This window comes from Phoenix dactylifera, chromosome 2 (genome assembly GCF_009389715.1).
Source record: "Phoenix dactylifera cultivar Barhee BC4 chromosome 2, palm_55x_up_171113_PBpolish2nd_filt_p, whole genome shotgun sequence".
Taxonomy (NCBI): Eukaryota; Viridiplantae; Streptophyta; class Magnoliopsida; order Arecales; family Arecaceae; genus Phoenix; species Phoenix dactylifera.
In genome coordinates, this window is record NC_052393.1 from 16,043,231 (window position 1) to 16,058,691 (window position 15,461).

General features: G+C 38.1%; 2 protein-coding genes across 2 annotated transcripts; one reads left to right on the forward strand and one right to left on the reverse strand.

Annotated features, from left to right (window-relative positions):
* Positions 1–6,700: 6,700 nt before the first annotated feature.
* LOC103720382 (heavy metal-associated isoprenylated plant protein 30) lies at positions 6,701–8,420 on the forward strand. Its single transcript, XM_008810056.4, has 2 exons — positions 6,701–7,098; positions 8,100–8,420. The coding sequence occupies exons 1-2, from the start codon at positions 6,975–6,977 to the stop codon at positions 8,351–8,353; spliced, it is 378 nt and encodes a 125-aa protein (XP_008808278.1). The 5' UTR covers positions 6,701–6,974; the 3' UTR covers positions 8,354–8,420.
* A 4,662-nt stretch (positions 8,421–13,082) lies between these two features.
* LOC103720381 (heavy metal-associated isoprenylated plant protein 44-like) lies at positions 13,083–14,962 on the reverse strand. The gene is made up of 3 exons (XM_008810055.4): positions 14,608–14,962; positions 13,793–13,868; positions 13,083–13,698 (listed from the first exon to the last, which is right to left on the reverse strand). Exons 1-3 carry the CDS (start codon positions 14,806–14,808, stop codon positions 13,382–13,384), a joined length of 594 nt encoding a protein of 197 aa, XP_008808277.1. The 5' UTR covers positions 14,809–14,962; the 3' UTR covers positions 13,083–13,381.
* Positions 14,963–15,461: the final 499 nt, after the last annotated feature.

Below are 15,461 nucleotides of genomic sequence, written 5' to 3' on the forward strand. Positions count from 1 at the left end.
TCATGTCACATGATCTCATGTTAATATCAACTCTTATAGAATAAATCATATTGCTTTTACGAAATTCTTGCCTTAAAAACAAAAAACAACTTAATATTTACAAATTACTAAAAAATATTTTACTAATCTAAGTATCTGTAATTAATTTAAATTTTATAAACTTTAATCTCTTAAAAATAATGAAGAATAATATATAGATATCATAGATTCAATAATAATTATTGTATTAAAATCAAAAGGAGAATAGCATAATCAAAATGATCACCTAATATTTCAACTTGACTGAGTCATGATTTAAAAAAAAACAATAATGTAGCTCTTTTTTTTTTGACTTATTAATCCAATTGAATTATAAGAGACTTAGCAAGTTCCAGCCAAGTTTTGATCTTTTTTAATAGATTTTTTAATATATACCCTTCTAAATATGAGAAATTGCATGAATACTTATTTAAAGTTGTTATTTGCATGTATATCTTTATAAATTTTTGAATTTTTTGCATGAATACCCTTCTAAATATTAGATTTTGCGTGAATACCCTTCCAAAATTGATATTTGCATGTATACCCTCGTAAAATATTTGTTTTGCTATTATACCTTTTTTTATTCTTATTTTTGCATAGGTACCCGTGCCATCTAACACCGTTAAAAAATTAACGGTTTTAAATTAAAATGATTAAAATATCCTTAATGGGTAGACATGCAAATAGAAATTTTTATAAGGATATGCAAGTAAATGAAAACTTTACCATGCTTTTGGATAAGAATTTGGGCAAATCTAATTAATCATATCATAATTATGGGGTTGAAGCTGGGATGGGGAGGGGAGGGGAGGGAAGAGGAAGGCAGCGGGGGTGGGGTGGGGGGAGAATAGGAGAGGAAAGAGTAAGGGTAATAACGTCATTCTAAATTTTTATTTTATTTTTAATTAATATAAATATAATTTTTTTAACACCGTTAGAACAACCATTATATAATTAGGGGTATTTGTACAATAATAGAGTTTTACGAGGGTATACATGCAAATATCAGTTTTAAAAGGGTATTCACGCAAAATTTGATATTTAGAAGTGCCTTTGTCAGCATATTTCTTCATCCGTCGAACAGCCTTTGCAAAACTGTCCGTTGCCTCCTCCAACATTTCCTGCTTGGAGCGGGCAAAATGATAAGCAGCAGGACACTTACCTCCTGTGCGCTGCTTGGCCACCTCATGTGGAGTGAGGGGCTGTTGGCCTGTAGCCAACTCAAACGGACTCATCCTCATGGACGAACTCCGATGAAGGTTATAACAGAACTGTGCCGAGTCAAGCAAGTCCACCCAATTCTTCTCCATGCAAAAAAATCCTAAATTTTTTTGCATGTCTACCCATAAGGGTATTTCAGTCATATTAGTTTTGGTCCATTTATTTTTTTAACGATATTAGATGATACCGGTACATATGCAAAAAAAGAAGAATATACATGCAAATAGTAATTTTACGAGGGTATTCATGTAATTTTATATATTTGGAAGAATATACATGCAAAAAAACTCATTAGCATACTATTAGCTCCTTTTCCATCTGGGGTAGGAACCTTTTATAGTAGATGTTTATGGCCAAGCTAATCTTGTTTTTTTGGCAAACATATCCTTTCTCTTTGTATATATATATTTTTGTAATATCTTTACATGTATATATTCTAAAAGATCTCTATACCTATTAAATCTATTAAATAGAAAGAAGAGAGAAAATTCGACTCTTCTTCAAAATTCAGAAAAATTAGGAAACAATGTAGAAAAATTGGTTTTAGAAGTCATGTTAGGAAAGAAATTTTGTATAAAAAATCGCATGCACACAAAAAAAAAGTGCATTCAAGAAAAGAATATTAATTAAAGTAGCTAAGAATTCTGTATAAAAAAGAAAATTAATTCAGTATAAATTAGAATCAAATAAAAGTAGGTTTTTAGTGATTCAATTTTTTATACACAAAATTCATATTTTTATCCACAAGATGAAAACTTTTATGTGCTGAATTCATTTTTTTGAAAATCATGTTAAAAATAAATTTTGTACATGTTTACACATAAAAAACTATATGCATGCACAAAAAACACATGCCAGAAAATTCAATCGTACTAAAATTAGGTTTTTAGTAGGATGCTAGAAAATTCAATTGCACTAAAATTAAATTTTCAGTAGCATAAAAAATTAATTATATTAGATAGAAATTTTGCATATGTTTATGCATAAAAAATTGCATGCACGTGAAAAAAAAAAGCATACAAGAAAATTTAGTCATACTAGAATTACATTTTTAGTAGAGTAATAAAAAAATAATTAAATTTCATTCAGATAAAAGAAATCCATGGCAGTCTTCTAGTGATTCTTATGCACAAAAATTTCATACGCTTGCAGAAAAATGGAAAAAAAATTTCCACATGTTTGCGCACAAAAAATGCAAGTAAGAAAATTCAATCACACTAAAATTCGATTTCTAATGATAGAAAAAAAAAAGAAAAAAAATTCTGCATGCATGCACAAAAAATTCACACAAGGAAACTCGGTCATACTAAAATTAAGTTTTTAGTGGCAGAAAAAAGAAAATTAATTAGATCATATTCAAATAAACTTTTGGTTAGCTTCTGTGGAAAATTGTTCTCGTGCTTCCCTTTGTGTCTGCTGTCATTTAAATGGGATAAGGAATCATGGAGACAGCAACAACCCAAATAATAATTCTTCACATAGATTTTTCCCTCTACAGACTCTGTGTTGTACTCTGTCATGTCAAACAGTACCAATCATCAGACAATCAATAAGGGTACGAGATTCTTGTACCTACATGCTTCAAATTGTTTCAATAGAGGGGGAGGTTTATGTACCTACATGCTCTTATCTACAACTTGGCATCTTGTGGCAGATCAAGAAGAGACCTATATGCTTGGTTATGTAGAAAGGCCACACTACTAAGTTTTCTTTCTTTTTCTTTTGCAAATTTTAGCTGGGTGCAATTTAAACAGACTAACCACTGTTGTAGGCTAGATAGTGTCTCATGTTGCATTGTTGCTGGTGCAAAGGCTAGAGTTGGCTCTTGTGTTGCCAAATATGGATAATAAAAGTAACTCCATCCTTCTCTGATCAGTCTAATACCGAAGCTTCTGAACTCGAGCAATTTGTCATGGGTGGAGACTCAGTCGCACCGAAGAGTCAAAATTTTGGCCATGATTAGTCTCTGCTGCTCAGGATACATAGGATTTCCAGATGTAGCGGTGACATGGATTGCTTGTCCAGACATGTGTAACACTGTAAAATTGGACTAGGATTAGATCACCACCTCATGAGCTTGGTGTGAGCTATAGATTTTGTTTCCCTTTCAAGTTACTTTCTTGGTGGTAGTTACAAACAAAAACACAAGTCTCTTAATGAGCCCAGCAATTGAACTTCTCCTAACTTATTTTGAGAACTGGAAGTTAAGCAAGGATGATGAATGTTTCTTTTTAATTTGATTTCAAAAAAAAATGAAAAGAGAAAGTATTAGAGAGATGACGATGCACTGGTGACTACAGATGGTCCTATGAAGATTGAGGATGGTGATCCTGTGAAAAGCAAACTTTGTTACGATATGCTTTATTGTTCCCATGATTTTGGGTGTTTGTTTGTATTTCTTTTCTTTCTTCTGTTTTTTTTAACTAGTCACTTGGAACTACCCATGTCCAAATGCTCAGGAAGAACTATATATTGTGCTATTGTTGTTCATTCGTTTTGAGTAGTGGACTAACACCATAACCTTAATTTTGGCCTTTTTGAGATCTTTCTGTCTACTCTTGAAATAAATAGCGTGCATTAATCATCTACTTGGTCTCATAAAAAAAAAAATCTTTGATGGTCAAATGTGCAAAGAAGTTATCTATCGTTGCCTTTTGTACGTATATTGACATCTCAGCATGTCACTTGTACATATATTGTTGTTTTCTGAGAAATATGTATATTGTAATGTTATTATCATTGCCAATAGCAATATGAGGACTACATGAGATTCCTAGATTCACTTCTAAAACTCTCTAGTTGGATAATGCCTAATTCTTTACCATGTTTCCAAGGTAGCCTGCAACTCAAATTGCACATAATTTGCCAGTGGATTCATAAAGAACCCTTCAAATTCCATTCTTTTCTTCATTTGCTTACCCTTTTCCTTTTGGCCTAACATTAGCATAAGAAAATATTTCTACGCATGAAGCTTTTCACTGATAGAATCACTAGAGAAATCCACTTGCCTTTCTTCGAATGATCACATTGGCTACACATTAGAAAAACACATGGGCGAATTTTATTTACAACTACATATAGGTGCTCTCAACATTCACGCATTTATTCATGCTACCAAATGCTTGTAATTTTCACATTATCATGCATGCGTGAGCATTGTCATCATTAAAAACTTCAGCCATCTGATCATCAACCATCACAGACTAAGGTGGGTCAGGGAAATATATATCCATGCACGCTAGAATTACATCCATGCCGGTAGTAGTTATGGCTTGACGAATACGTCGAGTCCTCGAGAGATCGAATGGCAAATGGATGGGACTGAGAGTCGTATGAGTACGGCCAGAACTAGGCCTTCCTCCCTGTCCTCCTCACTGCCTTGAGAACCTTCCTCTGATCGGATCCACATATCCAGTGACCGTCACCTTTTGTCTATCCTTGTCTGTTTCACAGTATCAACCTCTGTAACGAAATTTTGTCTGGTGACCTGGGCTAGAACTCAATGACAATGTCTAGTTGATAGAGTTTTGTCTACTCTTACCATCCAACTTGGAGATTGCCTTCCTTATTCTCTTCTCGCATCCTTCACAGTCCAAGTGGACATTAAGCCCCACAATCTCAACATGTATGGGAGGAGAGGTGATAGAGTACATTAGAGTAAATAAGATGAGAAAATTTGTAGGAGCTCAGACAGGTGTTGCTATGATACTTATGGACATGGCATTAATGGACAATGAGGTCCTCTGCCGTTGGAAACGGAACATGGTGTTCAAAGTGCCGTGAGAGCTAGAGGGCCTCGTAGAGATGAAGTAGGGAAGAGGGATCACTTTGAGCAAGATAAGTATGATGCAAGAGGGGTTTTTTGTCTCTTAAAAATCCTCCACATATAAGAATTAATACTACTGTGTTCATGGCACATTTATTCAACTTGGTGCAACTTGTTCATTGCTCGACCTACTACTGCCGAGGATGAAACTTAAAAGCTCCTCTCCTTGGAAAAACTTGTTAATTAGGAGACGTAATTGATTAATAAAAAAACCAAATATAACTATAAAAAGAATTACTGATAAAGCAAACCAATGGGAAAAAAAACTAATTAGTATTGGAGCACCAAATTCTGTCAGAACTCTGCTTTTAAGTGAAAGCTCTCTCTCTCCACTGCCGGTGATGCCTTCCTTCACCAGCAAGATGGCGTGTACAATAGCAGTGGAAAAGAGAAGAGTCTTATGGCAACAAGCCAACATCACACACACTCGGACACGGTGGAAGGTGGCTGTGATGTCGGGCCTAAGGGGCCAGGTTCAGCCGTGTGGGCTGAGAGCCATTTTCTATTCTTGAAACATCCTAGTCCCAATGGGCCTCACCTGCCGGGCCCTTCACCGGAAAAATAAATTAAACATATTGGTCGCCAATCTAAGAAATGAAGGTCTAATAGTAGAATTATTCAGTCCATGACTATAGAACTATAGAGTTCATTGACTAGAAATCGCAGCCCTTGTCAGAACGTGAAGATAATGCAGTTTAATAAGGCTCTAAGAAATCCATTTCCATCGAAGCTATTAACTTATGAATTTCCAAGCCTGTGTGGTTTCTTTGGTAGCCACCCCTTGAGTTGGGTTCTGTTGATGCCCAAATCTTGCTCGACCATTGCCCGTCATGGAAGGCATAGATCAATCCGCTCAATCTACTATGGTGGAAGATGAAGCACCAATCTGCCATAGAGAGTCGCGGACGTGCACACAAAGAGAAGAGAATTGTCGGCCAGGTTGGCTCCAGCTAGGCCTCCTCCGATGCTTAAAGCAAGCAAGGCTTTGGAATAACATCGAGAAATAACAAAAGAATAAAAAGAATTAGAGTAGTCAGTAGAGTGATCTCTCTAGATCATAAGGTCTTGAGTAGCCTAAAGTGGTCGGCCTGGGGTGCTCGATCTAGGGTGCTTAGCCTGGAGTGCTCGGCCTCGGCCTTTGGAATCTTAGCCATTGGAAGCCTGATCGTTGAAAAAATCACGTAGGAGTGATAGACCTGAGAACTCGAGTTGACTTGCTTGGTCTAGAATGCTCAGCTGGGAGCATGACTTGGGAACTCGGCTTGGTTTACAATGCTCGGCATAGGAGCCCGGCCTTAAGCTGGGTAACTCGGCCTAGTTCTGGTTGGCCTCCTTATCTGCAGTTGTGCATCCCATGTACTCTAGCTATATATGTATATACACACACAATACATCATAACAGTGTAATAGATCTTCTGGCGAAGCCTTTCACCCGACCTACCGGACCACCACCACCACATGCTTCCCAACTTTTCAAGGCAAGAGACGCTTTACACAATCGTTCACATGGGAGCTGAACACCTTATCCTGTGAGCAAAGCAACAAAAGCTTTAGACCGCGCGCTTTGGCATATCTCACGCTCTTTGATGAAACCTTTCCCGGCCTATAGAATTGGCCCCAACAAAAAGGAATCTCACTAACCATCTCATTGAAACTACCATAACCACACCTCCATCAACAGCAATGGAACAAAAAAGAGAGGAAGGAGATCAAAGTAAAGAGAGAAAAAGGAGGAACTGAACCACACCCAAGCCACGCAAGCCTGTCCTTGTCTTGTTACTGGTAGGGTAGGGAATATATCCACTTGGTTCTTGCTTTTGGGTTTCTCGGAGGTTATATATAGCGCAATTAATCCCATGAAGAGGTAGCCACTTGAAGACTTCTGGGACAGGTTCAGGCTAGTTCAATGGCTGGCTTGCAGATTGTTCCGGCAGGCAAGCATGTGGAGGCCCAGTATGTGGAGATGAAGGTGCCACTCTATTCCTATGGCTGTGAGAAGAAGATTAAGAAGGCCTTGTCACATATGAGAGGTAGATATCTCACACATGGTTCACAATATCAAAGGATATCTCTATCCCCTATCCTCATTGGGAGTGTCTGGAGATTTGAACACTGGGGATCGATGGTCTAGTCCTTCTGGGCATGGAGTTATATAGAGTTATGTAGTCTTGCCTCCTTAGACTAGCCATTTGCAGGAAAGTTTCTTTTTTGTTAATGGTTTCTTCAGAAAATGACCTAGTATTTTCTTATCTGACCCCCTTTATTCTTTATTTGCAATAAAAACCTTTTTCTATATTTTGCATGTTGGCACGTTTAGTATGCCGGTATTTCCCCAATGAGCCTCTGTGATTCTCTCATGAAGACTCATTTGATTTCAGCGATAGCATGGATTCGCCAAACAAACACTGAAGAAGGCTTTCTAACCTTATTGCTGAGGGGCTTACTTTTCTTCTTCATGTACTGGATTTTCTTCCCTCTGTTATCTACACGAGATGGAACGTAACAAACAAACGAATACATGAAATGATGAAAAAATATAGTATTGCTTAAAGAAAGTTAAACAGTTATCTGAGGGGTTTATCTATGAATTGGATGGGTGTGTGAATACCTTTTTTAAGTTTTATCAAAGGATACACTAAATGGAAGGGATTTGTTTATGAATTTAAATTTATTATATATTTTTATTGCAATGAACAACTTGGCAACATACTGGAGAAACTTTTAAGCCACAACATGAACGCTGTCCTCCCCTTTCTAATAAAAAAAAATAGATTTTTTTTAAAAAAAAGTTTCACCAAGCATGTTATTTCCATAACATTAAAAATTTGCCAAATTTAATAATATGAGCTTATATTCTAGGTTTGCATTTCTTAATAATATCTCTGAAAGCATTCCAGCGAATAGGCTAACTAATCGTTCTATTGCAGTAGAAGATTACTGCGTCCAACAATAAGAGACCTGAAAGAAATGTAACAGAGCCTTAATTTCAAGTTCATTACTTGGACGTGTCAATAAATGTTCCATTATGCAGGGATACATTCAGTGCATGTTGATTACCACCTTCAAAAGGTGACAGTATGGGGGATATGCAACAAAGATGATGTGCTTGCCACCATCAGGAAGAAGAGAAGGGAAGCTCGCTTCTGGGACCAGATAGAGGCAGAGGTTAAGAGCAACGTTGCTGAGGAAGAGACTGATGCTGAAATTGCACCCCATCCTGCAACTGTAAACATGCACAAGTGTAGGAAGTCATGGAAGAAACTGTTTCCTTTAGTCCTATACTAGTAATAAATTCTGCAGCATCTATATGTACATATGATCGATAATATATATGATGGACATTATTGCATCCCCTCTCTCTCTCTCTCTCTCTCTCTCTCTCTCTCTCTCTCTCTCTCTCCGCGCGCGCATGCACGCACGTGCGCATGCATGTGTGTATTCGAGCATGCTCATGCGCGAAATATATTGAATTGGACATATTCCTAAGTTTTGAAAACTGCTAATGACATTACTTGGTTCATCCTTCATATCGAGTAAGTTGTCCAATCAGAGTAGTTCAGCATGTGTAACCACTTAATTCAATTGCATAAGCGCAATGTATCACTATAAGAAGAATGTAACCATTAGACCATTGGCTTGTCCCCATCATGCTTAACTGCACCTATAATGCAGATGTAACCTGGAAAAGGGCTCCTTACTGGTGCTCAAACTTGACTAAACTGGAACAGCTACCAAAATCTTCGTCAGCAAACCTTAGCATCTCGCATTCATCCAAGTTAAGGGGGTTTAGAGGTATTAGGGAAGGACTAAACTTTGTTGTGTAGCACACATTCCCTGAAAAAACCTGCTTAGGTTGACTGAGCCATTGATGTCCCCATCTATTATGTCGAACTCAAGGTATAAAAAAGGGATATTGATCCATTGTATTATTGTTGCATGTGCTGCTAAAAGTAGCTACTAAATCCAATCCTTAGCCTGAGGCCTCATGAATCATCAACCTTTACAAACACTGAGGACATGTCATTCTAAAAAATCGCCGGCATGAGAACATAGAGGCATGAATGATCTCATAGGCCATTTTAAATAATCTTTTCAGACAATTATTAAAAAAAAAAGAAGAAAGGGAGACTAAGCCATAGTGGAACACATAACTCATGGTGGAAGCTAGCATACAGAAAGATTTGCTTTATGTCACATAACTCATGGTGGAAGCTTTTGTTCAGATGCTGGATTTGACAATTGAAGCTAGCATATAGAAAGCATCTAATAAGGTGTCTCAAGCATGACTTTAATAGAGCAACTACTTCCACCATGAGTCTGAAGTGAGTTAGTTTGTCTAATATCCAGGAAATGTCGACCTTGAATTGGAAATGCTATGAAAGCATCTACCTCATTCCAATGCATTCCTATAATCCCAACCCACAGCTTAAAAATCTATAAATAAGAGCTTGTGATGAGGAACCATGACAATTTTACAAGAGCTATTAACTACGAAGCATTGTGACTTTGCAATTGATAGGACATACAAGTGTAAAATTAATAATTGAGTTTTCCTTTGATCTTTTTTTGGATGGTCTGATCTTTTGCCAGAACAAAAAATAAGAATAAAAAAGCTTTTGCTACTCATGAATTATACCTAGAAATATAAAATATTTTATTTTTTCTGAAGAAAACAAAAGGAAAAGATGCCTGATTGAAAGCAAAGCGATGAAATATTTCAGAGAGTTTTGAAGCTTTAGCAGCTCTACATGTGTTTCATCCACTAGCTTCTTAGCTGTTCTTATTAGCGGCTCCCATTTAGAGTGCGTCAAATCTGTTAGACAACAAGAACGTTTTTCTTGTCTATTCTTCATCCTCTAGAAACAACGTAACCAATATGCTGAAAACTGGATCCTGGGGTGGTGTTTTGAATGAACAGTTTTTTTTTTTTTTTTTTACCTTCTTTCTTTTTTAATTTTGACTTTGAGGATGTCATGAATTACTTTTCTAGCTTTGTTCAAATACTGGGGTGGTGCTTTGAGACAGACTTATTTCTCCAGCTTTGCTCAAAAATCAAGGTTGGCCAACATGGTGAATCGTCTTTCAGAATAATAGATGGCATGCCAGAATGCTTAAAAACACCTTTGAAGTGCAATGTGTTTTACTTGGAGTTGTTATATGGGTTCTATTATTATTGTGGAAACAGCGGAGGAAAGAATTAAGAAATGAATAGGTTTTGGTTTTTGAACATAAGGTGCAGGAAAACACAGATCATATCGAAAAAGGGGAAGAACATAATACCTCTAGGGCTCTCCTGGTCGGCGCCGCAGAGGAGGGAGGAGGAGAGGAGGTTGTGGACGTGCGGTCGCTCGGCGCTGGAGAGGAGGGAGGAGGAGAGGGAGCCGAGCGAGCGTTAAAAACAAGAAGAAAACAAAGAGGAGGAGGAGGTCGACAGCGGCGGGGAAGCGAAATCTTCGATCGCCGATCGGAGCTCGGGATGGAAGTGAGATCAGTTTGATGTCGGCGTGCAGCTAGGGCATCGACCGAGAGATCGAGGATGAGGAGAGGGGGTCGGGCGAGCGGTTCCGAAAGTTTTATGTTTTTTAACGATGCTTGTAAGCGTTGTCGTTTCCTAATTTTTTAACGATGCTTTAAAGCGTCGTCATTTGTGGAGCTTTACCGACGCTAGGGGGAAGCGTCGGCAAAGGTTGGCGCTGAGCCAAACTTTTCCGATACTTCCCCCTAGCGTCGGAAAAATAGAATCGGGAAAACTCACATTTGCTTTAGTGAGAGGTATTGGGAAAGGAATAAACTTTGTTGTGCAGCACATTGCCTGAATACTTTAACGCATTGCCTGAAAAAAACCTGCTTAGGTTGACTGAGCCATTGATGTCCCCACCTATTATGTCGAGCAAGTTAGGGTTTTGAGTTAATTTTTTGAGTCAAGTTCAAATATATCTAGCTGGGGAAGATTAAATTACTTTAAAATGGCGCATGGCAATGTAATATTCAACCCTAGGCTAGAGCCCTGTTTTACTCATTGCATGGCCCTCTCGATGCAATGCTGCGTGCCAAAATTCGCCTTATCTGATCCTTGTTTATTGATCATTGATGGCTGTCCTCTCCAAAGGGGTGCAAGGGGACTCGGTATGTGGCAATTTATGCTGACTGCAACATGATTTTGCATGCCAAACAAGATGTCCTCACAAGGTAGGTTAATAGAAAAACCAGCTGAAACCCACCTAGACTGAATTTATAAGGTAGCTCAGATCGATATCAGGCCTAAATTCCAAGTAAAATTTATACATTGTTTTCAAAAGACAAAAATGGATTAGGCTCTGTAAATCATATGTCATCAGGTAAAATTTCGATAGCTAGCTGCTGACCTGTTTGGTTCTATTGGTTTTATGTCTCTGTATCTATACAAAATAGTGAGCAGATATCGATGTTGATGATACTATTCAAACAGAACCACTGCCATTCTTTGCCTTTCTTTTCACCCATTTTTGTAAGCCATAAATCTTTGCATCCAGAAACTTTGACGCACTGTCTGGTTTCTAGGATTGCAGAGAATTAAAATGAGAATCGGAATGGAATGAGAATAAAAAGTAAGGAATTAGAATTATAATTCCCATCCCATTATTTGGATGTGAAATGAAGAAATGCATGAAAAAGAAATAGCAGTTAAATTTAACTAATTATATAAATTAAATATAATTAACTTATATTAGTTCTAAACAGAACATTAATTTTATTTTCTTTTTTTTTTTTGTTAACTATTTTTTTAGTTATATCTATATCTTAAAATACAATACGTTTATTTTCTAACTTTAATCTTAATCATATACATCATTTAAATTTTTTATTTTTTAATTATAAATTTCCATTTTTTTTTAATTTTATCTTTTAGTTATTTATTTTAGTTATTAGTTAATATTTTTCTTGTCAATACTTTAATTTTATTTTAATTACTAATTTATACCTTAAAATGGCTGCTTTAATAGTATGATATTATGTTTTATTATGTTCTAATCATCAATACATATACATACATATATGTACGTATGTTTGTAAAAATATTGGTATGGTCAATATCTAAATACTAGCTAGATCTAGGTGTACTTGTAGCATCCGCACTATAATAGTTGCATTTTGTAAGAAAATATAAAATATATAAATAAATCCATCTCAACCTATCAGCTTAAGCTTTTAGAACAAATAGTGATTTTAACATGGTATCAGAGCAGAAGTCTTAAGTTATATTAGGTTCACCCATAAAGGAAAGTCCAGCCCACATATAAGAAGAGTGCAAGAAAATATAAAATAGATAAATAAATCTACCTCCACTATACAAAAAAAGAAAATTACCGACTCTTATTTGCCGACGCTTATTCCAAGCGTCGGCAAAAATTTTTTTCCGTCAACATTTGCCGACGCTTTTTAAAAGCGTCGGCTAATGACGACGCTTAAAAGCGTCGTCGAAGTTAATATGTAATTGACGACACTTCTAACGACGCTTTTTAGCGTTGTTAAATAACGACGCTTAAAAGCGTCATCAAAAGCATCGTCGGAAGCTAAAAAACTACCTCATTTTAGTTCCACATCGGCGGATCTGAAAAAAAATAACTGTTTATATAGCCAAACCCAACGCAGACCGCAAATGGTAATTTTCTTGGCAAATGGTAATTCGCGACGCTTTAAAGCGTCGGAAAAGAGCGACGCTTTAAAGCGTCGCTAAATTGAAATTAACGACGCTTTTAAAAGCGTCGGAAAATATTTTTTCCACTGTAACATAGGCGACGCGTTACCGACGCTTTGGAAAGTGTCGGGATGCTTTCTACGGACGCTTAAAAAGTTTCTCCGACACAACTCCGATCGGAGAAACTTCGGAACAAACAACTCCCCCCGAGGGGGACGAGGCCGGAGGCCCGTCGCTAATAGCCAAAAAAAGCGTCGCTAATGTCCAAGTTTCTTATAGTGAAGCTCATTCTATCCGGTTAAGCTTTTTAGGAATACATTTCTACGATTTAGAGTGTGTTCCAACTTTCTCATCATTTCATTTGCATGGAAAAATATAGTACTTAAGGCAACGATAAACTGATGAACCTTACACCTGAACATCTCTCCGCAGCACGGACCACAGGTGATACATACTCACTTTCTATGTCCTTTTTTCACATGCGCGGCGACTATTATGACCTTCCAGCGCGAACACTCCCACAGAGCCGCAGATTACCCCACCCATTACATGCAGTAATAATAACACCATACAACGCACCCACATCATGACACCCAAGTAGTAGTGATGAACAGAGGCTGGTCCCCGGATCCCCCTCACATGACATGGCATGCATTGACATCGTCGTCGTTGAACATGTTGCTGACGCGGTCATCGCCACGTTGGGGCACCGGGACATGGCCGTGCTTGTCACCATTGTAGCCATGGCGCCAGTAGTTGTAGCTGTCACGAAAGGATTCCTCGTCTCTGAAGTAGTTGGCGGCCGATGTGAAGTAGCGGGGGAGATCAGGATTGGGCCAGAATTCTGCCTTCTTGCCGCTCCGTCTCACTTCCTTGAGCACCTTGTTCGCGTCGATATACCCGGTCACGGTCACCTTCTCCATCTCCAAGTCCACCTCCACTGAATCAACCCCTATGCCATGAAATTTTTTCCATTACAGTTAGCTAATATATCACTGTTCGGGTTAGCTCATGACATTTCATGATCTCAGATATATAGCAGCTACCTCTAAGCCTTAAGATAGCATTTTTGACAATCCTCTCGCAGCCTGTGCAGCACATCCTCACTTTAAGCTCCACTGTCTGCAATAGAAAGATGGAGAGAAAGTAAGAATTTTTAACTATGATAAAGTTTGTGAATGATGCCTTGGTTCATTCTGTTGGATAGGATAACGTATAGAACTTCGGTTCAGGAATGATGCCTTTTCTTACGCAAGGTAAAGCAGTTGCTTATTTATCTTTGTTTATGTAATTTATTGTTTGTTGCTTATTTGGAACAGTCAGCAAACACCATCTCTCAAATGTTGGACATGTCCTACCAGCGCCGAAGGCAGCAAGGTTTGTCCCCTCGACCCCAAGGCAAAGGTTCAGGGCAGCAAATTCCGGCTTCGTACGTACACAGACATAGTGGTCGGGGGGACAAAGAAAAAGGCAAAGGGCCAAAGGGCCAAACAACCAACCAAAGAGAATCCATTCTAAACTAGGAGATGCGCACGCTTAACTTCACTTGTGCTTAAAACTGAAGGGAAACTGGCATGCTTTTGACAAACCTAAACCACGAGTTTATTCACATATTCCTGCATGTAGCTTTCGATACAATAAAAGAATTATTCTGGACTTGGCTCAAAAAAATAATTATTCTGGACTTGCCTTCCTTTGGTTCATTGAACTGTTCTAGCTATCGTGTGTTATACTTCTATCAAGAGCAGCTGCGCATGCAGTGAATAAGAGAGAGGACTCTTCAATTATCCTTTAATCACTTCACAACAGGAAGCAATTTAAGTAGCAGTGGCAGAAAGTATAACAAGAGATGAAGGAGAACCTGCAGCGAGAGTGGTCGTCCCTTGGCCATGTTCTTGCTGATGTAGCTCTCGTCGAAGTAGTAGTGGGTGTTGCTGCTGCTAGGATTGCTGCTGTAGTAGTAGGTGTTGCTACTTCTCCAATAGTTGTTTCCTTGATAGCGGAAGGGGTAAAAGATGGTGGAGAGAAAGAAGTTGATGGCTCTTCCCAGCGCTGTCGCCATGGCTCACAGGATGCAGATATAATTAGGAGGATTGATGGGATGAGAGATTTAGAAGGCAGGGAGCGCAAGATATTCCCACCAAGGCATCGCTTCCTTTCGCAGAATTATTAAATCTCTTACGTAATATTCCATTGGTTCCCCTCCACGCCTTTTCTTTCTTCCAGACCTTGTGCTCAAGTTCTTTTGAACCTGGGGGTGGGTCACCTCACCCTTTGAAATAATTTAACCTTTAAGGAGGGAATGGTATCCAAGACCCTTGCCTCTTATTAATGCTCGAATTGTGGGGTTAAGATCCCCACCAGAAGGACATGGATAGCACCCAGAGAGAATATATATATATATATATATAGTTTTAATTCAAGGGGAACAAGAATGTGGATTAGGAGAAATTATAAAAAGACCGGACGCAGTGGGAAATTAAGTATTCTAAAATGCCCTTTATTTTCTTGAACTTTTTATGACCATTGCACGCATTTGCCTTATCCCGGCTAGAAAAGTTATTCTGTCCAACCTAGCTTTTGTGCCTAGTTTTTTGAGGAGTTGTGACCAAAGGACGCTTCTAGGATATATTGATAGGGACACCACTATAGCTATCAACAGATCGGGTTTGGATCTGCATACAAAATCCAAGTTATTAGTAACTTGTGTTTGCT